The sequence below is a fragment of the Gorilla gorilla genome, chromosome 11 (assembly GCF_029281585.2).
Source record: "Gorilla gorilla gorilla isolate KB3781 chromosome 11, NHGRI_mGorGor1-v2.1_pri, whole genome shotgun sequence".
NCBI classification, from domain to species: domain Eukaryota; kingdom Metazoa; phylum Chordata; class Mammalia; order Primates; family Hominidae; genus Gorilla; species Gorilla gorilla.
The window spans coordinates 115133427-115156550 of record NC_073235.2 but is presented as its reverse complement, the minus strand read 5'-3'; the positions used below and the strand labels follow the sequence as shown (position 1 = coordinate 115156550).

The 23124-nt window shown below is 37.6% G+C and overlaps 1 protein-coding gene across 6 annotated transcripts in view; it reads left to right on the top strand.

Annotated features, from left to right (window-relative positions):
* The first annotated feature begins 223 nt into the window (after positions 1–223).
* ERBB4 (erb-b2 receptor tyrosine kinase 4) overlaps positions 224–23124 on the top strand; it is a 1171871-nt gene continuing 1148970 nt past the window's right edge. For 5 of the 6 annotated variants that reach the window (XM_019022670.4, XM_019022668.4, XM_019022671.4 and 2 more), the window contains exon 1: positions 248–1062. In XM_019022670.4, coding sequence (XP_018878215.1) covers positions 981–1062 — 82 coding nt within the window. In that variant the 5' untranslated portion in view covers positions 248–980. Of the gene's footprint in view, positions 1063–23124 lie in introns of all 6 variants that reach the window. The other variant, XM_055379529.2, reaches the window with a different exon arrangement.

Below are 23124 nucleotides of genomic sequence, written 5' to 3'. Positions count from 1 at the left end.
AGCAGGCCAGCTGTCCCAGGCCTCTGCCAGGGAGGGAAGACGAGTGCTTCAGTGCATGGCTTCGGTGAGCCCTTTAAATCCAGCGTCCCCTGCCCCCACCAAGAGGCTCCCTTTCCCTGACAGGTGTTTTCCCAACTCCGGAGGCCCAGGATTTTGGGGAGTGGCTGAGCCAATAAGATTTCCCTTTGGGGGGGGGGGGGGAAAGGGCGTGGCTAGTTGGGTCAGAGCATGGGCGGGGTTTGCGCGGCTGAGCAGAGCCGGCCTGGTTGCGTGGAGGGTTGTTTTATTCCCACCGCCCCCCGCACCTTTTTTTTTTTTTTTTTTTCCTGGAGTCTTATTAATTTCTCTGTGGGCTGCAGCTGGAGACCGCGGAGCGCTGGAAATGACGCTCGGAGCTTTAATTACCGCAGCCGCCGGACAAGTGTGAGGAAAGCTGACAGGAAAAAGAAGGACGGGATCCGGGGAGAAGCGAGAAGCTCCCCCCGCCCCGCTCCCCTCCCGATTTGGACTGGAGGTGCAAGGAAACTGAAGAAGGAGCAGAACATAGCCCGGCTGCGGGGAGAGGCCGGAAACCTACCGCCTCTTTGCAATCAACTTTTTTTGGAAACCTTTCGCCCCCCTTCCTTTTTTATTGTTGACCAACCAGTGAGAGAGAGAGAAAGTGAGGAGGGAGCGAGCAAGCGAAGGCTCACGCGGGGAAATAGCTGCACAGTCCGGCCCAGAGCGCCAAGCGCACACAACGAGCACACTCCCACACGCGCACACACGCGCTCACACTCGCCCCCTCCTCGGGCCCCGGCCCTGGACCCGCGGGCGCGGACTCGGTCGCCCGCCCTGGGAGTCGCCACACCGCGCGCGCCGCGCCCGCCCCCTTCGCACCCCCACGCGCGCCCGGCTGGGGGATCTCCTCCGCGTGCCCGAAAGGGGGATATGCCATTTGGACATGTAATTGTCAGCACAGGATCTGCGACTTCCAAAAAATGAAGCCGGCGACAGGACTTTGGGTCTGGGTGAGCCTTCTCGTGGCGGCGGGGACCGTCCAGCCCAGCGATTCTCAGTCAGGTGGGTTCCTTCTGGCACTCCGGTCGCCGAACCTGCAGCCGCCGGCGGGGCTGCCTCGAGTGGCTCCCCTGCCCTCTTCACCCATCCCGGGAGGCGTGGAGGGACCGCTTGACCGGGGCCTCTTCCCTGGGCTTTCGGTCGCCCCTCTTTCCATTTGAAACTTACCCTGTATGTGTGCGTGTGCTTTATTTATCGTGAAAAATCACTCTGAGTCCCGCTTTTCTCTCCTTAACCCCCTGTTTTTCTTTCCCGAGCGTTTTGTGTGGGAGCCTAAGCGGGATCCCTTCTGGTGGCGCCTGTTGTTCGGGACACGGGAGACCCAAATCCCCAGTCAGAGAAGACTCTTCTGTCCCTGTCGGGTCCCCGAGGGAAGAACCCGCACCGCCGGGGCCGCGGTCCTGGGGTGGTGCTGGCTGGGCCTCTCCCGAGCCGAGCCCGAAGGGCGGTGGAGAGCGGCGCTCAGAGAACCGGGCTTTGCACCTGTGTGTGCTGCTGGCGACCGCTGCGCCCCCAGTCGCCCGAGCCTTGTGGGGTCAGACGCAACTCGCGCCCAGCCCGGGCAGCTGGAGTGCAGCAGGCGGGCGCACCTCGGTCCGGGGCCCGGAGTTCTGGGCCTCTTCCGCCAGCTTCCCGGAGCCCTCTCCCCATTGACTTGAGGGGCGCTTACTCGCCTGCCTGACCTCTTAAAAAAAAAAAAAAAGGCTTGGCACACTTGAGCCAGAAGCCCGGCCTTCCCGTCGGTTGCCGTGTTTGGCTCCGGGAAGAGTTCTTCCTGTAGTTCAACTTGCTATTGGCCGGAGTCCTTCAAACTTGTCTGTTTATTGCCCGGCCAGGCTGCCGAGCCTGCGGGTCACTGGATCCACCCGGGGCGAAAGCGGCGGCGGCGATGGGTGCGCGGCCACTGCTTGCTGGAGAGCTCGAGCCCCAGGTACCTGGGCAGGCAAAGGGCTAATTGACCCCGAGAGGCAGCGCGGCGGGGCTGGCCCGCCACGGCTTGCAGGACTAATGACAGCACCTGCAGTGCAATGGAGCTCAAAGTTTCTGACACTTGAGTTTCCTGGGGATGAAAGTGGGACGGGAGCGGTCTGAGGAGGACCGGTGTCTTGACGTGGCCAAGGGGTGCCTTTTGGAGAGCCAGAGAGATTTCCGAAACCATCCAGGGATGGTGACTGGAGCGTGGGAAGTAGCTTGAGGTGATAAAGCCCTCGGGAGTGGCGATAGGGAGCGCTTTAGGCCCCCGGAGGGTGTCCTTCTGACCTCACCAAGAAAACGGCGAGCTGTAGTTTTCCCGCTCCGCCCCCGCCGCCGCCGCCGCCGCCTCCTTTGCCTAGTAAATAACAAGTTACAATTATCGAGCCTTTCAAAATGACCTTCGAATGGCACATGTGAGGCGTTTGTGCTGGCCGTTTGCACCCTCCCAATTACTCCGAAATTCTTCACGCATACCAGGTCCCGCGCTCCAGCCACCTCCAGAATCACACCAACACGGACTTGACATTCCAAGCGGCCTCTTAGATACATCTCTTTTTATCTCCCTCCCCACTTCGAGTCCCTTCATATTTTCCCTCAATGGGTTGATTATGCACATTGACCCATTCAAAGGCATTGGCGACCGACATGCAGGCTTAGCCGAGAGGAATTTCTACGAGGCGACCTACTGGGGGCTGTCTGGTTCAGCCTCTGCCACTGGGGGACCCCGCTCCGAGTCCGCAGCAATTTGGTATTAACTGTGCGGCTCCGAGTTGAGCTATGCCGAAAAGCCCTTTTCAGAATTTCTGCAAGGAATGTAATCCAAATTAGTTCTGCAGCTGTCCTCTTCCTCGTCTCAAGCGACACTAGCTCGCGCCCTCGCTCGTCTCTTCTCGTTTCCCTGGGCGAATTGTCAGACCCACAAGTGAGCCCATTTAGAGCGCGAGGATTAGCGTGCCATTGTTGTTCCGTGTGTGACTCTGTACTTGAAATTCTGGGGGCACAAAGGCGAGCCTCACTTGTTCAAAACACAAAGTGATCCAGATGAAAGGGCCGCACAAAGAAAAGCTCTCGGGTGCATCCCTGGTATAATTGCAACACGCATACTAAGGTGATCCATTGGAAACTGTAAATGCCCCGGGGGACTTCATTTTTCATCCTCCCCCACCCCCACCCTGCCGCACCTGGCAGGGAAAGTTCAGCTGGTTTTAATGCAGTGCTATTATAAAAACAAGTTACTGTCTGGGGTGTGAGTGAGGCTGTGTGTGTTTATGCCTATGTATGTGTGTGGCTGTGTGTTCCCAACTAAATACATATTGCGCGTCTCCCCTCTCGCGGTTAGCAGTCAGTAGCAGTTTGGAGGAGTTTGTTTTGGTCCAAATGAGAAATTAAGTGCGGATAAGTAAACTAAGCTGCCAGAGGGCGACAAGATGTTGAGTGAATTGCTTTTAGATGAAACAAATTAAGGAAACGAGGGAAGACAATCTGCTTCTCGCATTATTAGACACGCTTGGAGTTCAGGGGAAAGTGGCATATTTTTGAAATGCTAATTTCTTAAGGAGAAGGAATGCACCTTATTTACTGCTCTATGTGAACAGAATAAAAATATAGGGCGGGGGATGCTGTTGTATAGATCTTTAAGATATTTCTTAATTGTAACAGAAGAGAAACTCTTTTTTCTTTTGCTTGGAAAAAATTCGGCTTTAGAGAGGATGTTTTTTTAGAAATTCTAAAGGACTTTGTCTCATTTTCAATTATGCATTTTATTTAGATATGTTATATCTAGATATAGCCAAAGTCCCTTTATATGGCAATTATAAAGCCTTTGCTAACCGAAGGAATGATTCTAAAATTTGTCTTCCTTGTATAATGGAAAATTATCAATATTGCCTTTGTATTGAAGAAAATGTATAGTAGCATTGAGGTGGTACTCTTATATACCTTAGTAGATAAACGATGAACAAGTTCAGTTCCCATTTCTTTTTTGCAGGTAACTCAGTCTTGCTTTTCATTCTATAAAAGTACATATAGCTTTCGTACATATTTAAGATACATCATTATATCTCCAAAATCGTGGGGTTATTTTTCATTTGAGAAGAAAAATGTTAATAAAACTTAGTTAAGTGGTGAAAAAGGTGTTAAATATATTTTCAAGAAAGCATCAATTCTCTTTCTTACAAGTGTTTACTGTAAGCACATCTATCGGTACAATGTTTTCTTTTTAATTTGAAATTCTCATATATATATATAAAAGGGGGCTTTTTAGAAGAAGGTGTTATTTTTTTCTTCACAATATGTCTAAATAAATTAATATCTATTAGTATAACTGCAAATCGCTTGGAAATACTATAACTTCTGTTGTGATGAAATGACTCCAGTTATATCAGTATTCCTTTTTTTGCTCTTAAACTCAACTGCTTTTATTTATTTTAATCATGTATGCATAGAAAGTGAAATTTTGTTGAAAATCAAGGCACTTACTGCTTTATATATATATTTTCATTTAGTCACTGGAAATGTGTCTTAATTAAGAAATTACATTAGAATATTTATCAGAGCATGAACTTTGTGGAAGATTTATGCATTTTTTATTCTAATCTGAACACAGTAAGTTTGCATTGGCTGATTTTTAGAGTTTGCATTTATTTGATGGAAAATCATATTTCCTCCTCAAAGTGGATTCAAATAGTATTCATGAGCTTTCATCCCTTTGGTTTTTAAATAGAAGTACTATTTATCATCTGTCTTATGCATTCACCCTTTCTGTTACTATAGATTCTCTCTTTACATCTTAGTATTTATTGAGTTTACATGTGTTAATATATATTTTCCCTTCTGCCACTAAGTATATTGTTTTTGTTTGTGTCTTTCCCAGTAACCTGCCACTCAGCCACTGCAGGAGTCCTCTGAGCCAGTTTTCATTCTTTCTGATAAATCTGATATGGCTGGTTGGCCAGACAATCACAAGCCATTCCATTGCTCAGATTTATTCCTGAAAGAAAATAAAAAGGCATCGATCCAAGATCACTGGCACATCTTAAAAGCCTTGACTCCAAGGCCAAACCTTTCCACAGAGAAGTCCCTCTTACCCTTTTTCTTTCTTTCTTTTCCCCTCTTGACCAAGGAAGGAAGGTGGACCACTGCTATTTAAAAAATGCTAGTGAGGCAATGAATTGTGCTCTTTCTAAGTACTCTTGGAAGCTTGATTAGAGCCACCTTGAGATTAATGGCTATGCACAGCGCATATTTTAGACAATAAATTGAATTAGGATGGCTTAAACATTGCAATGCTTTAAAGCGGTATTATTTTTGTATTATATCAAGCTGGTTATTAGGAAAAGTTAACATGGTCTTAAAAGTAGCCATAAGTTTTGGCTTTATATTATAGTGTTCTGCTACTGTTGGATATCCATGTATAGTTTGTAAGTGCCTAAAACATAAATGAAATAAATGATCAAAATGGATTTTCTGATACCTACAAACTTGTTGGTACTTGCTCTGTTTACCAGTTTTGAGAGATACTGCTTTGTTGAGATGCTAATATTTGTACTGAAATTAGTTTTTAGAGGTTCAAGCCTACATCTGTTCTACAGAAATTAATCACCAAGCATATTCCACTGTTATCTTTTACAGTGATCTACTGAGTATCCTGTGCAGGGTAGAATTTAATCATATTAACAACTTTTCTCCAGGTTATATCATTTAAGAGATGCTCTATTATGTTACATTTCACCATATGGAACCAAATTACATGTTTTATCTGATACTCATTTTCTGAAGTATTATAAATATTGGCAGTCAGAGTTAAAACCTTACTTTTTATGATTTCTAATACAGCTATTGACTGGAGTTTTCAGTTTATAATGAAAAATAACCCTTTTTAATGAAAAAATTGTAGGTCAATGTTTCCTGAAACTGTATGTCTTCAACATAATTTGAGGGAGACTTTAATTGCCTATTTTGTGGTTAAATGGGACGTGGGACATAGTCACATTGTTTAAATCAGGATTTCTACCTTGCAGGGACAGTTCTCGAGTTTCTTAATACCTTCAGCAACTCACTGCATCTCTTTGTGACTTGGCTTCTCTGCCTGGGAGAGAAATGCATATAATGCACTATTTCTGCACTGTACAGTTTTCTGAAAATAACTTTAAAGTCTTTGATATTGAGATACATTCCAGTAAATTGTTTTTATAGATGTAATCTAAATTGCACATGTAATCTAAAATGTGTATACCTATATTAAGAAACATAATGTAAACTTTCTAGCAAACTGTCTCTATCAAAAGAGTACCTGTCTAATGAAATAAAGAGGTTGTTAACTCAAAGTCATTTGTATTTGAGGGCAATTTCCCCAAAATATTATTTTCAGAATTGTTCTATGGTCTCTTTTATTTTTTCTGAGTTGTTGGTTATTCTGAAATATTTATTAAATAAATTGCCATATTTTCCAATTCTGTAATCAAGCTTTAAGGCCACTTCCTTGTTTTCACATTTGATACTTAAACTAGTGCTTTATATTTATACAAACTTTTCAAGAGAGGAAAGCTGTCCCTTTTACAATATGGAGTTGAAATATGTGGATGTTTTGGTAACTAATTCTAAAGAGGCTATGTAGCATGTAATAATTGTTTTAGAGTTATTTCCATTTTGAATTGTTCTGCAGGCCTGTCACTTTGCACAACTCCAGGGGGCAGCAGCCACATAGGCTTTAATAGGAATAGTGCATGCCTTAGCTGTGGGTAGTACAGCAGCAGCCTTGCTATTGTGTGATGCTAGCGAATAAAGCACTAAAAGTTAGGAGGTTTGGATTCTGGTCATACAATCATTTGTTATGTGATCTGGGATTAGACTACTTGCTTCTGTCTCAGTCGCCTTACCTTTATTAGTGTAGCTAAACGTCATGCCTAAGCTATTAACATCTTGAATGTTTTTAATAATTCAATTAATTAGAAATGGAAAGTTTAGACTTTTTAGAAAAAAATTCATTGGTTTTTAATTATTTTTGTAAGTGGACCTCTTTTTTGTTGTTGTTGTTCCAAGTGAAGTCATAGGCATAGCCCTAGTTTCTAAAACAGCTGAAAGGGTAAGATAAAAAGAGAGCTGTGTAATTAAGCTGCAGGGAGGAGCCAGCTTTGAGGCCCCTGCCCTTGACATTCCCTCACTTTCCTTTCACTGTTGCCTCTACTCTCCTGCACTGGTGTCATAGAAGTCTGGCACTAGAAACCACTGATGTAATCCAGTCATCTTATGTTTTAGGTAAGGAAACTGACAGCGCAAGGAAATTAGATAATATAAGCTAGTGGCAGCTCCTGACACCAATATCATTTTCTGTAGCACACATAGAAGTATTTGAAAAACCACTGACACATAAAAAAATAAGGAAACAGATAAAAGGTTATGTTGCATTAAAGAGAATTGAGAAACTGAAATGAAGACAAATGGATTGGATCCACACTCCTAATTACCATATTGTGTAGTTCTTTCTAAAAGAAAGACAGTGGGATCCTCATGATCATCTTTAATTTATATTTGGAGAGTAATCATTGATTGCATTGATAAGTTATGGCACATGAGGAGTAAAGAAATAAAGCAACTTTTTAAAGACATCGTTCTATAAGAGGATTTCTTCACCTGGTTAGGCCTATGGAGACATAGAATCTTGAATTCCCTAAAAGTCACACAGGAGCCCACAGTACTATCTGTATATAATAGCACTTTTAAGAGTTTCTCTTCTTTTTTTTCTTTTTTTTTTTTAACCTGGGCTTTATGAAGATGTCCAATCAGCAGAAAATGCTTATTTTTTCCATTTTTAAAATAAGTACTATGAATGCTGAAATAAGATGGATTGTAAAGGATAAACAGTGGGTTCCTCATCACCAGTTAGTTGGTGGAGACCTTTAACCAGGAAATCCAAGAGAATACTTCAGATTCATCTAGGCCTGTCCTTGGACCTAAGATATGACATGAAATGATAATTTCTACGGTCTTTGTTGGGCCATCCTCTTTCATCATGGCCCTAACTAAGACATAGTTCTATTCTTTGAGCAAGAGCATAAGCAAAGCTTTAAGTACTGACTATAAATTTATTTCTATAGCACCTTTGCCTCACTCTAGTTGGCTTCTGTAAGATGCTACCTCTGGGCCTTTTGACTGCAATATTTTTGACCTAACCTTAATGCTCTCTGGTTGTAGCTGAGTTCCCTCATGTGCCTCAGCCGTCTTGGGCATGATAAGTGTTCTCATGGGCCCATGTGACAGAAGGGAAGTTTGAAACTTGTTTTGGCAGGAAGAGTCATTTCCTGTTAGAAATTGGAGACGAAAGTGGACCCCCGTAAAAGATTAACATAAACACCATGAAACTTCCTGTGCAATATCATTAAGCCTCTCCCATGAGAAGTAACACAGGATCATTACTATTAATCACATTATTTCCAATATTGTAGGGGTTACTGAAGCGTACTAAACACCAATAGGAATATGCAAGATCCAGTTTCTGAGTCCTGAGAGTTAAACTAAAAGGACTCAAGACCGATTGAAGATTTATAATATATTTCATTTCGAACATAGTTTAAATGTGTTAAAAGAGAAGAAAGTGAATGGTACAATAAACACTCTTTTATTTTCGACAGAGATTAGACTTGTAAACAGTCGGTTTCACCTGCTAAATCTTTACTGCTCTGCTGACCTTTACTTACGCCTGGTCCCATGTGCTTCTAGTATAGGTGGATATCCAAGTGTTAATCTTTTGAATACAAGTGGGGATCATAAACCTGCTTTCAAAAAATGCGTGTGCTTGTTTTCTCTCCTCTGCTGAGGTTATCTCATGGCTGGTTAGGACTGAAAATAATTGACAACAGATTCTGCAGGCTCTGTGACTATATCAAGTATAGCTGTGACTTGAGCAATAAGTGGCACAGTCTTCTATTTCAGGATGGGTCCACATCACTATCAAGGGGATGCCTAATAGAGATCATGGGTCGCAGTGACTATTTTGCTCTAGGCAAACTCTTACTGAAATCTTTGTCATTATTTCCTGTCCTTCTCTGTAGGCTTAAAGAATGTGAGAATATGGGTTTCTATAGGGACCTATGAAAACCAAATAAAAATACAACAGGATAATATTTCTTTTATACACATACTTTCATTTTCAGGAATTCCTTTTGTCTGGTAATTTTGTCTAGAACAGAGCAGTTAAATAAGTTTATTTTAAAGGAAAGTTGACTGCATAGGTATGTTAAAAGCTACTCTCCAAGATTTTTATAAGCATCATCTGGTCCTTAGAAACCTCAGGCAGGGTTATTGCAAGATCCTCTTTATGAGTCTTCTTCTTCCACGTCCTCAAACCTCTAAAATCTCCTTCCTGTCACTGTCAGATTACCATTTCTAATATTATCTTAGTTTTTATTCTGAAACTTTTCATGGATCCCTCTTGTAATGTTCAAAGCCTGCTAAAACTGTCTTCAATTTCCTTTTAAATCCATCATAGAGTCTGTTAACATGTACTCTGTCTAAAAACCAGACCTAGTCAATATCTCATGACTGTGCCTTGCTTATTGTCCTTACTTTTGCTGATCCCTTTTCCTGGAATTTGTGGCTTACTTGGTGCTTTTACTTGGCCAAACTTTTGAATCTTTTAAGTTTTACTTTAAATTATATGTCTTTGTTACATCTTCCTTCACTGGCTACTCTAGCCAGTAGTCCTTATCAATATCACTTATCTGGCATTTAATCAAACCAACCAATAGTTTTGACTTTTTAAGTACCAATGTTTTTATACTCTGCAGAGACTAATGTGGTGCCACATGCATATAAGCTCTTTAAAAATTTTTTTTACATGAATGAATAGCATACATTTGCAGGAACAATTTTAAGCTCATTCATGAATGGTTATTATTTGTAATTAAACCATATAGTGCACAAAGTAAGCTGTTCGAATAACATAGTTATAGAATTCTTAATAATAGCTATTGGGCATGTTTACCCTGCAAATTTCTTTAGTTGCTTTCTTGAGCTTCCTAGGGTATTTCTTCAAGTGGTGTGTTTCTAAGACGCTATCATTCATCCCTATGCCCATTTTTAGAATCTACCCATAATATGGTACAATTCCTGTTGGTTTTATTTTTGGCAAGTTAAATATATGTGGAATGTGGATACCATTTTTAAACATGTAAATATTTTGTAGTTCAGTATTTTAATGTTAATGGCTATTATTTTGCTATTTCTTACTTATCTGCCATTTAAACATTTAATCAGTTTAAGCAATAAGCATGTACTGATCCACCAGTGTATTTCAGGACCATGTTAGGAACTGAAGAGGAAATATAAGAAGCTCAAGATGCCAGCTTTTTCTTTCTTTAAAGAAGAATAGACGAGGCCAATAAAACACAATACAAAAATATGTTATTAAGTGATTTTGCAGACTCTTGGGAGGAATATTTGCCTCCAGATAAATGTTAATAAATATTTCATGAAAAAGGGTTCCAGATAGAATCTGGCATTTCTATTCCTAGATATATGTGATAATACAACTTTGTTATAGCTAAGATTTCTCAGTATCTTAAAATAGACAACTAGACATATGCTTACCATTTTAAAAGGATCCTATAAAGGAAGCACTTGCAGTATAACTGAACTGAGAGGTGATGGGGATTCTCTTAGTTGCTCTTTTAGATGATTCACTCTACGTTCTGAAAATGGGTGAAATAATTATATTATTTATAGAGTCAGAGTCTACCAGGGAAAATGCACTTCTAGACATTTCTTTTCAGGTTACCAGATTCTAAAGAACTGTCAACATTTCTAGGCCACTAGGGTGCACTAATTGTACCTTAATTTATATTTGCCTAAAAGAGTTAATGTAACTTTCAAAATTACCTAACAGTCTGCCGAGTAATCTATTAATGAGAAAAGTGGGAATGGGCATATTAGAAACTTTGCCTGAAGTTCTTTTAGAACTTTCCTGACCTTTTTTACTTTAAGAATCCATGAGAAGAAAGTTTGAGTCAGGGATTATTTTGTAGATGCTCCTATTTTGTAGATGAGGGACTAGAGATATAAAGTAGTATGTAACGGTGAAGCCTAACTGGTGCACTAGTCTGGTCCAGTTACATATCTGCCCCGTCCTGAGAGCCAGCTGGCTCTGCCTTCTGCTTCTCAGCCTCTTGCATGCCTTTCTCACGGCGGCAGAGGCTAGTTATGCTTCTCAAAGGCATGGTTTCTCCACTCTACCTGCCCACTGTGCAAGAAAGGGATGCTTAGCATGCCAGATCTTAGTGCCTTCAGGTCAGCAGCTCTTTTTGCTTTCCCTATAGATACGTGAAGAAACTTGTCTAATAAATCTATCAGTTAAGGAGTTCTACTTTAGGTTACTCTGTAGTTTCCCTCCTCCATTGTATTCTTCAGATTTCTTTCTTTGCCATACAAGCCTTATCTTGAGAAAACTTCGAATCAGGGGCGTATGCAAGATTTGGAAATCATCATTCTCAGTAAACTATCGCAAGGACAAAAAACCAGACGCCGCATGTTCTCACTCATAGATGGGAATTGGACAATGAGAACACAGGGACACAGGAAGGGGAACATCACACTCTGGGGACTGTTGTGGGGTGGGGGAGGGGGGAGGGATAGCATTAGGAGATATACCTAATGCTAAATGACAAGTTAATGGGTGCAGCACACCAGCATGGCACATGTATACATATGTAACTAACCTGCACATTGTGCACATGTACCCTAAAACTTAAAGTATAATAATAATTAAATAAATAAATAAATATAAAAGATTTGGGGATCTGCATTTATACAACTTGGGGAACCTGTTTAAAAACAATATTGAAACAGAAATACAAATTAAGTACAGGGTCTTGTGAAGTACCAGTACAATAGAGGGGTTCTGAAGCTGAAGCCGTTTTAGAAACTTTGTGGTAAGTCTGCCTATGGTTGAAAATTACACATTTTAGGAATATTGCTCTTCCATTAACTGTGAATTTTGGGTGTCATTATACAATTTTTTTGTAATTTTTTCTAGTGCATGTAGTTAGTGTCCATTATTAATGAGGAAGAATGCATTGCTCTGGAAGAAAATTATTAAGTTGGTGCAAAAGTAGTGGCAAATATCACAATTACTTTTGCACCAACCTAATATTACGTAGTGTAAAATCACACTGTAAAGTACCTGGGTATATCTTTGGATGAAATAATGTACTATATAGAGATAATTTTTAGAATATTTTCTCTCTAAATATGAGTATGCCTAATCCAGGTATATATCTATTTTCTTGACATTATGTTTTTAAGATGGTTTATTTAGTACTGTCCCTTACACAGTACTGTAATTTATAATGGTTGGATGTACTTTAAAGGAACCCTGCCAGTTTGGATATACAAGAGCTGTATTATTAAGGTCTTACCCCTTGAAATATAGCTTACTGGACTCACTGGATTTTTAATCATTTGTTATTTAGAGTGGATAAAAGTCAACTTGACTTTTACCCTCAGGCCAAGTTAAATGTCACCATTTTTTAAAATAAGAAAATGGCTTTATTCCTAATTTTTAGTTCCCATACAGTTTACAAATACACGTTTACTCTGATAATACAGCTGTGCAACTAGCAAAGCAGTTGCGCTAACACCCATAAATTTAGGTGGGGAGACAATTAACATCCACTAATGTTTTACTACCTAAACTATTCTTTTAATGTCATTTTTAAAATTGTAACTAGAATAGATACCATTGCTAGCCATGAATGAAACAATTCATTTCAGTTAAAATAATAGAGAGTGTAGATCTTTGGTAATATTTTTAACTAATATGTTAACAAATTTAAGAAACAATAAAAAGATTAGTATTTCAAGTCACAGTTTAAAAAAAAAATCAACTAAACAGTTAATAATATTTCCCAGTTGTTAACTTCAAATTTAGCAGCCCATTGTCCCCGGTGATATATTGAAACCTTTAAAAACATATTTGGAATTAATGAAAATTGAAGTGATTGGTATTCAGATATAATTCTTTAGTGGCCCTTTTCTTTCTTCTAAATACAGGATGAAAATTGAAAGTATAAAAAGCTTCAAGATAAATTGAAATAGACAAAACATTTTATGCAACTGTTGGTAAAAGGGGCATTCATTATTTTTTTCTGTGCTTACTGTATTGCTTGTGGCCAGAATTAGCACACCATGAGCCAGAGAAAAAGATAAGACAAATAGAATGGCATGTAGCTAATTTTGTTTGGCAAATTTAGATCTGATACATGCTATTTCACTCCTACAAACTGACTCAGTCACTCTTTGAGAGGTACAGATGAAGTTTGTCTCCCACAGTTTAACAGCTTTCACTCAATATTTATAGGCTATATAAAAATAAATTTCTATAAGTAACATATTTCTTACTGGCAGGATGAGCTCTGTGAAGGCAGATTTATTAATGAAAAAAAGGAGAACCAAAAATATTTCAATTGTTCCAGATCTGCAGAAAATAAAATACCTGTATGTCAAAATATCAATAATAGCTTTGTTTCAAGGACATATGTAGTGGACTTTTGGTATTCAAGAGTTTTACTACTTGTGAGTCAGTCAGAAATCCCATTATTTTATGATAATTTTGTGATTTGAATCTGGTAGAATTTCATATTCTAAAAGTAGTCATTCACCTGCCAGATGAGCCAACAGAATAGAATCCACTGTAATAATCAGGAAGTTGCTTAAAACAAAACAAACAAACAAAACTCAAAACCTTATTTTTGTGGAAAAGTATTATCCAACAGAGTAAACTTTAGTGAAATTTCTTAATGAGGTTTAACTAGTGTGAGAAAATGTTCACCAGATGTGTAACATTTGTGGAAATGTGGTTCTAGAGAAAACCTGGAATTTGTACAATAATATCTATATTGGGGAATGTCAAGATGCGTTCCTAACAGCCTTTTGTAGCACAGTGAATTGTAGAGTATTCAGAGTTGTAATGTTATTTATATATCTGTTAAGGATTTGTCATGACTTCAGACTATATTCTCCATAATCAAGTTCACTGTAGAGAATAATTCTCATTCATGAATTGTTCATCTCATCATATTTCCAGTGGTTATTTCAAGGTTAATTTTTTTCAGATAGCTTCTCTGTTGATTAAGGTTTTCAGTAATTGTACATGTGCTGATAGCACATGTATGCTTTAAACTTGAAGACATCTTTAATTTTGTAACCAGTCAAGGTCAAATGTTTTCCAATGCTTTTCTACTCAAATATATGAAAAAAAAATAACTTTACTGTTTATTTTTTTCTTTCTACTAGGAATGTGGAGCCTCTTTTTGACATTTTCAAATTTCCGTAAACCCTTGTGTAGGATGTGATGAACAAAGTATATTCCATACCAGGATTAATATTCAAGTAGTGTATTTCTTACAACTTTACTGATTGTTAAAACATTGAAATGCTGTTTTACCTAATTGAGTTTCCCTGGTACCTTCCCTGGAACCCCTTTCTCTGACTTAACCCAATCAAACAAGTAAAGAGTTTAATACGTGGCACAATGATGGACCTTCATGTCTCTTCTCTGGCATATGCTATGATCCATTCTAATGTGCCTTTGACATTACGGTCACTAAATACTGTAAATATTGCTGTTACATATAAAAATAATTTTTCCATAAGTGTTTTAAAATAATAGAAATATGAATAGTGTCACGGAGTAACTTTGCCACAATTAAGTATTAGCCGGTTCGAGAAATGCATTTTTCTGAGGTAAGTGTATCACAGCATAGACACCTGTTTTATGTGAGATGAAGTTAAAAAAAATGACTTAAACACAACAGACAGGATGCCACTGCCCACATATTGAATTAGCCTAGGAGAAAATCACATGAGTGAGGCCTAGGAGAAAATCACCCATGTAATTTAGTATGTGGACAGGGGCATTCTGTCCACATTTAAAGCAAATGCTATACATTTTCCCAAGAGTGAGTATGAGTGCTGATGGGTCATTTGTGTCTATAAATTAGGCTGCAAGTACTCACAATAGTTTGAATATGTGATGACTGTCATCTATGTGGTGATAACCATATCACATGCTCATATTATTAGTCAGAATGAATAGTTACCTGGCAAGGTATTAGCTGCTGCAGGTGTGGACTATCCCTGGAGGTCACTACATCTACAATTTTCATTTGTGGTAGATAAGGAGAGGAAAAAATTAAAATTAAAACTTTTATTTTTACAAAGTTAAAATACAATATTATGGTAGAAATTATGAACGTCACCTTAATTATTATAATTTTGGTAACTTAGATTTGGACATGTGTTTTTTAAATTTCATATTACAACAGAATAATAGCATACTATTTAATTTGAAGAATGATTAAAGAAATAAGGAGATGCCAGGTGTGGAAAAGAGGAGGCTTGGGAAGGGGACATGATAACTGTCTTCAATAGCTAGGGAGGGCTGTTACATCTAAGAGGGATTAGCAATGTTCTGTATAGCCTTGGAGAACAGAAACATTAACAGCTGTTTGAAATTGTAAGGCATCAGATTTCAGTTAAACACCATCAAGGAGTTTATCCTAGAGCTAACCAAAGTTGGAATGGTCTGTCCCAGGAGTTAGTGAGTTCCTTCATGTGTGGGGTGGTAAGCTCTGATCTAACCTCTTCTATGATGATAAGAAATGGGTGAGGCAGCTGAGGAACAACTGGTCCACAATGTTGGGGGTGAGGATTGAGTTCTGTGATTTCTGAGAACTTGTCGTAAGCACACTGTGCCCAAGTATCTTTTCATAGCCTCTAAAAATTAGAGCAGATGAAACCCATCCTTCAAGTCTCTATGGCTAAGATTCCCACCCATCTGCTCCTCATCATCCTACCTGCTCTTCGTAGATTAGTAGATTTGTGAAGGATTTTTTTAAATTGTCATTCTTAAATAAATATTTTGCCTTTTTCTTAACAGTCTTCATATTAGATATTCACACTTCTGATCCATTATATTATCACCAATTAATCATTCTCAATTTAAAAAACAATAGAGAATATAAGCATACAAGCTTAAAATATATACACTTTACTTTGCTCTTCAGTTTATGCCAGCAGGTATTTATAACTAAATACTGATTTAACTAAACTGGAAGGAGAAATATATAGGAAGGTGGGGACATAGTTAGGCGCAGCAGGAATTTAGAAAACTGGGCCTGCATTTGTGGCTGGGAGATAAAATGTTAAGAAATAACAGCAAAAGAGAAGCACTTTCCCTAGGGAAACTGAAAATCAAAAGGAGATAAAAAGACAGATGTACGTATGCATGCCTGACGTAATTACAAATAAAGTAGACCTTTATTAGTCAGCTTTGGAAATATTTTAAGGCCTTTGACATTTCTATCTCTTTTACTACCACTTCTGGATCTACACTATAAACCTTCTAAATAAAATGTTTTGCTTTTTCCATTTGTGGCCATTCTTTTAACATTGTTTTTGGTTCCCCTGTATGAAGACTGCATTTCTGTGATGCCTACGTTCTGTTTTAGGCTTTCTGATCTACCACCTTTCCTCACTTTCTACAGTCTATATCCACTTTAATGCCAGGAGGCACCAAGCCCGTTGCTGGTACTTTTATGCATTACGTCTGGTGCCTCCTTAAACCTGCACGGTAGATGGTATTAATCTTCTGTCATAGATAAAGAAAATGAGACTCAGTTACGTAATTGGACAAATCACACAGCTATTTCTCAACAGAGGCGATATTCTAACAATCAATTTGGCTATTATTGGGTGTATATTAGACTTAGATTTTAATTGTCTATTTTAAAGGAGGCAATGAATAAAGATAATGCACTCAACAAGAAGTAAGTCTATCCAATGCTTCTGTCTGGCTGTGGTCCTCTTCATCTTTTTCTTACTGTCCAGATGCCCTCCCCTGTCTTACCTCTGGGTAGATTATTCTAAGCTCTTACCCCTATACAGAGCTCTAAACCTTCCTGTTTCTACTGCCTGCTCGATATCTCCACTTGGATATGTCACAGCATCTCCGACTCAAGCTATTCAACGTTTTACCTATCGCTTTTCATAATTTAATGTGCTTTTCCTATCTTAATTGTTATAAACTTCTGTACCTCACACATTAACTCTTCATTGGTAAAAAGCCAAGAAATCATAATATCTAGTACTTATTAAAGGCCAACTGTATCAGGAAGTGTGCTAGGCACTTCTCATACAATATCTCACCTGATCTTAACAATATGGACACTACCATCCTTATTTTACAAACAAGGAAACAGAAGCTCGGAGAAATTAAATAACTTGCAAATGGCCACACTTGTGCAGGTGGCTGATCAGCAATGCCTAGGCTCCTATTAAATTCACATAGTCCAAATATCAACATTTTATATATGGTGATAAATGAAAACTCCTAAGAAGTATGCTGGCAACATAGATGAATTTCTTAAGTCTTTTAGGCCATTGACAGTGATTTTGCTTGATACTCATAATAATTCTAAATAACCAGGAATATTTGTGAATATATCAAATATGGAAATGGGATCAAGTATATTAACAATAGGTGCCACTCTTCTAACTTAACATTGTGGTTTCATTACATTTATAATAACTCAAATAGAGTAACCATTGCAGTAACTTTTTGAAATTGATCATGCGAAGTAAAACTTTGCAAGGAGTAAAATAGAGGAATCTGAGAATTTATATAGTGCAGGTTTGAGTCAACCATGTGAGTATAGGTGAATTACTTAATCTTTTTAAGCTTCAATCATCCCATCTAAAAAGGGAATTGAATATTAATGTTAACCTCATAGTTGTGAAGGTTAAATGAAATGCATATAAATGCATATAAAATAGCATCAGGTACATAGTAAGTGCCCAATAAATGTTAATTATATTTTGTATGCTATAGTAGTAGTAGGAGAGAACTAGGGCAGTTAAAGGCAAAATAGAAGCATCATAAATTTAAAGTTAGAAAACGTTAAATATGAGAAGAGCATGAACTTTCTCTTTTTCATAATTTGAACTTGAGTTTTATGTGTCCTATGAATATAAACAGGTGATACAATAATGGTTTATAGAATTATTGTACACATGGACTGTCATGAGCACTTTAAGTAGACTATTTGAGGAAGAATTTGGCTCTCTCTGAAGGGCAGTTTTCTCAAATCTTTTTTTTCTTCATATTCTGTTTTTATAGTTTTGGTATTAAAAAAAGAGCTTAGAGAGACAGTTTTGTTCCAAAGATTTATGTTTACCTGGCAAACTGAAATCCTCTGTCCTTTCATCCTTATTGTTTTTTAAAGTGCCTTCAAGAGAAAATGGTTTTTAATCAAATTCATGAGATAACTTTTTATGTTACATTTTATAGGCATTTAAACTTCAATATAGGACACAACTAAAATAATGTATGACTGAATGTATTTTTGGAAAAATTTCTGCATGCTAGAGCAGAATCATCCACATCTATACACAAACACTGACAGAATTTGTCACATAGAAGATAATCTGTAAATTGTTGTGATTATTAAGTGCTTTCCCTATATTACAGTTTTTCACATTTATTAAGGAATCAGGTAAAGGCTATGCATGACATCATAAACTTTTAAATTCACAGAGCTATGCCAGTGGTGTCCACTTGCTAATTAACATTGATGTGCCACAAAACCGTACATCCTTAAAAAAGATATTACTAATGGCAAGGGCGATTTCTGTTCTTCTACAGTTGAGTGCTTGCTTTTTTGCAACAATCTCAAACTCCCTACAGTCTGTGGGTTAGAATTTCTAAAAAATTATTTCTCCCATCAACCAATGTGGAAACTTTTTCAAGGATGCTGTGAATTATTCATTTTTGCAAAAGATAAGAATAAATTTAACAATGAAGGCTATTTTTTTAGACTGAGAGATAGGTAGAAATTTTGTATACAAGCTCCACCACATGTCATTTTCTTATTCAGCTGACAGGTGGTGCTCCAGAACAATATGGGCAGTGGGGATGTGTGATTAGATTTCCATCAGTTTCTGGGACAAACCATGAGCTATACCTTTAAGATAAAAACCTTTTAATGTAGTAGTTGAATTACCAAAATTTTTATGTGCAAGAATAGTAACCCAATAAAATAATTTTTACATGCAAATAACCTTATACATTTTAAATGTGTTTTAGATGCAGGCATTGAACTAGACTGGGATGAAGTTTTCATGTAGTTTCAACTCAACTTTTTACTTTACTGCAAAGCAATAAATTGGAATATTAAACTATAATTAAAATCAATACAACTGATTTTCCTCCATCTGTTATATTATTTAGCATTATTATGACATTCTGTTTAACCAATGATTGATCATAAGTAGAAGACAGAAGTGTTAACAACATATTTTAAGACAAATATGTTTAAATTATATTTTTCCAATTAAGGTATCCTGATATATGTTTCTTTTGTTTTTGGTTGATAAATAATAATTGTCCATATTTATGGGATACAGAGTGATTTTTCATTACCTGCATATGTTGTATAATAATTAAATTAGAATAATTAACCTATCCATCAACTCAAACATTTATCATTTTCTTGAATTGTGAATACTCAAAATTTTCTCTTAACTTTTTGAAAATATACAATAAATTACTAAACATATTTACTCTGCATTGCTACAGAACACTAGAACTTTATTCCTATCTAGCTATAATTTTGTATTCTTTAACCAACCTCTCTCTATATTTCCCTCTGCCTTATACTTCCCAGCCTCCAATAACCAAAATTCTACTCTCCACTATTATGAGCTCATTTTTTTAGCTCCTTGTATTTACCTTTCTGTGCCTAAGTTATTTCTCTTAACGTAATGTCCGACAGATTCACCCAGGTTGCCCCAAATGAAACAATTTCGTTATTTTCTTAATGGCTGAATAGTCATCTACATTAGGTATTTCTCCTAATGCTATCCCTCCTCTAGCCCCCCGCCCCCTAATATGCCTCGGTGTGTGATGTTCCCCTCCCTGTGTTCATGACTAACAGCCATTTTATTTATCCTTTATCATTTTGTGCAGTAGCTTTAATATTACCCAGATCACTGTAGCCATCAATACATTCTTGAAAAAGAATATGATGATTTGTAATTTTTCCAGGAAGATAATTGGGAAATTGTATATATTGCTTGATTAAATTTTAGTGTATTTATATTACGTAAAACCTGTAACTCAAAGTTGAATCATGTCTCTCACTTTTCTAATGGTATTAAGATTTTTTTTAAGCATTCAAATTAAATAGAATTTGTTGTACTTTTAAGAAACAATTCAGGGATGACTGAGATCTATACTACATTCTATTTCTGAGAAGGCTAATAAGCCTCTCTGGATTTATGTGTGCTTTGAGAAAAAGAGTGTAGAAAAGCAGTTTAGGTTTTGTAAGTTTTTCATTTTTCCCAATCAGAAGTCTTGATTAGAACACCAGTGCCTGTGATTCTGGGTACACACAGGATGGCATTAGTAATAGTCCCATATAACTTTTTTTTCAGGGGAGATGATATAACAGCTGTCCTTTTTGCCTGTGATCCCTATTTGGAGTAGTCTCAGGACTGTGAAAAAAATCTTCTCTAGGATTATTGCCTGACATGCAACTATTCAGGTCCCCAGACCTGACATTTACTCCCTGCCCTACTTTCTCCCTGGAATCACTGTTTGTCCAGAAGGAGTTAGATATTAGATGGAGATACTGTGTTAGCAGATATTATCTCAACACAGTACTTATTCCTCCCCTCCCGTTCCTGTATTTTAACTCTAAACAAGTGAATTTAACAACTTGGGCTGTCTGTTTTCTAAACTCTTTGGAAATTATTAAGTATAAGTAGATTGTCAAGATTGATCTTCGCAAAAAAAGATCACATTTTTTTCTAATAGGGGCTTGTGGTACCATAAATGGTTAATTTTTACACAAATATTTTTATTCTTAGTGGTTTCATGCATCATGGCAATTCTGTTAGTACCTTTTGCTATGCTATATAGTTTTTTACAAGTATGCAAATGTTGAAGGATATTTAATAACCCTGACGTTATTAAATGTTCAGTTATCTCCCAAGGTTTTTAAATGGGTCTTGGGAAATTTTGAGATTAAATTATATAATTTGTAACTGAGACATAATATTCATTCTTGAATATAATTTTCAGTGATGGCTTTATGAAGGAAGAACTAATTACTCTCATGATTGAGATCAGAGACAATTATTAGAATTATGTTTTCTAAGGTTATTTTTCTATGTACAAACTATGTCCCTTGAAAACTGCAAGCTGACGTGTGCTTATTGTGCTTATCTAGAAAATCAGTTCCTTATCAATTAGCTTATAGTGTTTTAGACTGATTTATGGTCAAATTAAATAGATCTATTGACATTTTCATCAGAAACTATAAATTAAATATGTATCTTGTAGCTGAGAACAATGAAAACTAGGTGGCCTTAACGAGTGATATTAATAACACTTTGAAGTTTTCTAAGTTTTTCTATATTAGAATAATGTATTTTTACAGGTTGAAAATCAGCACAGCTCTACTCTGAAGGATTGTTTTGTGTTTTCTTTCATAGAGTGTACAGCATTTAATTCTTATAATAACAAGGTTGCTCACTTTGCCAGCAGGAGGCCCCTCAAAGCAAGATGATGCCTCTCAGTTGGCAGATTTCTGTATAAATAAATAACACTCCACACATTCCTTTCAGATGCCCAAGTAAGTGAGATAATGCTATACAACTTTTTTCATTAAAAAATAGCTGTATTATGTCAGTGGCCTGTAATCAATAGCGCTGCAAGGAGAAGCGACAGCCTCATTCACCTTGCATCCATGCAGAAATAACTGAACTCTATTTCCATGGCTGGAAGGAGAAGAAGAAAGAAGAGAATGAAAGAAAAGAGCAACCTTGGAATGCAGTCACTCTCATGCTAACAAGGGGGAGTTTCAACTGACTATTTTTACTACATTGAACTTACCACTCAACACATTGCAAATAACCCTTGTACTCTAAGTATTGGGATAATCATTGATAATAATGGTGTGGTGGGAATATAGTAAACAGTCTTTTGCCATGTCCCTTAATTCTATATAATTTTCTATTAATGTTTCATCATTTGCCCAAATGTTGTACTGAAAAGGTTTTACTGATTGAATATAAAGATGCAGTCATTACAAATACCATTTCTGGGCACGAATGCAATGTATGTTTCAGCTTCTGTAATTCAGGATAAGACAATATCTACTTCACATTGCTGTCTACTCTTTCTGACACAGGCCATTAATTGTAAACATGGAAATGTTGGATAAAGAAAGGAAGAATAAGAAATATGCTGTTGAGCAAACCAAAGTTAAGGCCTTTAAATTCTTTCTCAATGAAAATTTCAAAATGTTTGGTAATTTTGAATTTCATCTGTAATTCACAAACTCTTATTTTATTCTAAGACTTTGAACAGATGTTGTGGAGAGAATATAGAAAACTTTTGCAGTGATTGTGGGCCTGAAATTAAAGCCTTTACTAAGAGTTATCTCACTTTGAAATTTGTGGAAGTCGTGCAAACATAGTTCAATGGAATTCAGTTCATTCTGCGTAGACATTCAACACATTCTGCCTAGACATTCATTTGTTCAGTACCTCACAGGCCTTGCATAGCAGTGAAATCAGACAGCCTGATGTACAAAGACAAAGACCAAGAATATTTGGCCCTGGCTCCTTAATTCAATGATTTGAATCTATATGGGACGTCAAGAGTATACAGTTTAATACATTCGCTATTCACAAAACAACATCAGCAGCAACTCTTTAAATATCCGCAACATCTGGGTGATTTTAAACATAAACACATATAAATTCAACACACTCTAATGAGGTTGCAGATTATTTTGTCACTGTGTTAAATACATTTTAACATTAGCTCTGTTTCTAATATATATGAGACATGGGACTGTTTGCTGGAAGAGTTCTTATATGATCATCTTTTCCAGTTATTTTACAGAAAATAAGTGTAAGATTTAGAGATGTTATTTGCCTAAGAATAGGTGGCCAGTCAGTGGCAGAGACTGGAACTCATGTTGTCTGACATTTTTCTACTGCCCAAAGAATTACTCCATACAAATGGAGGAG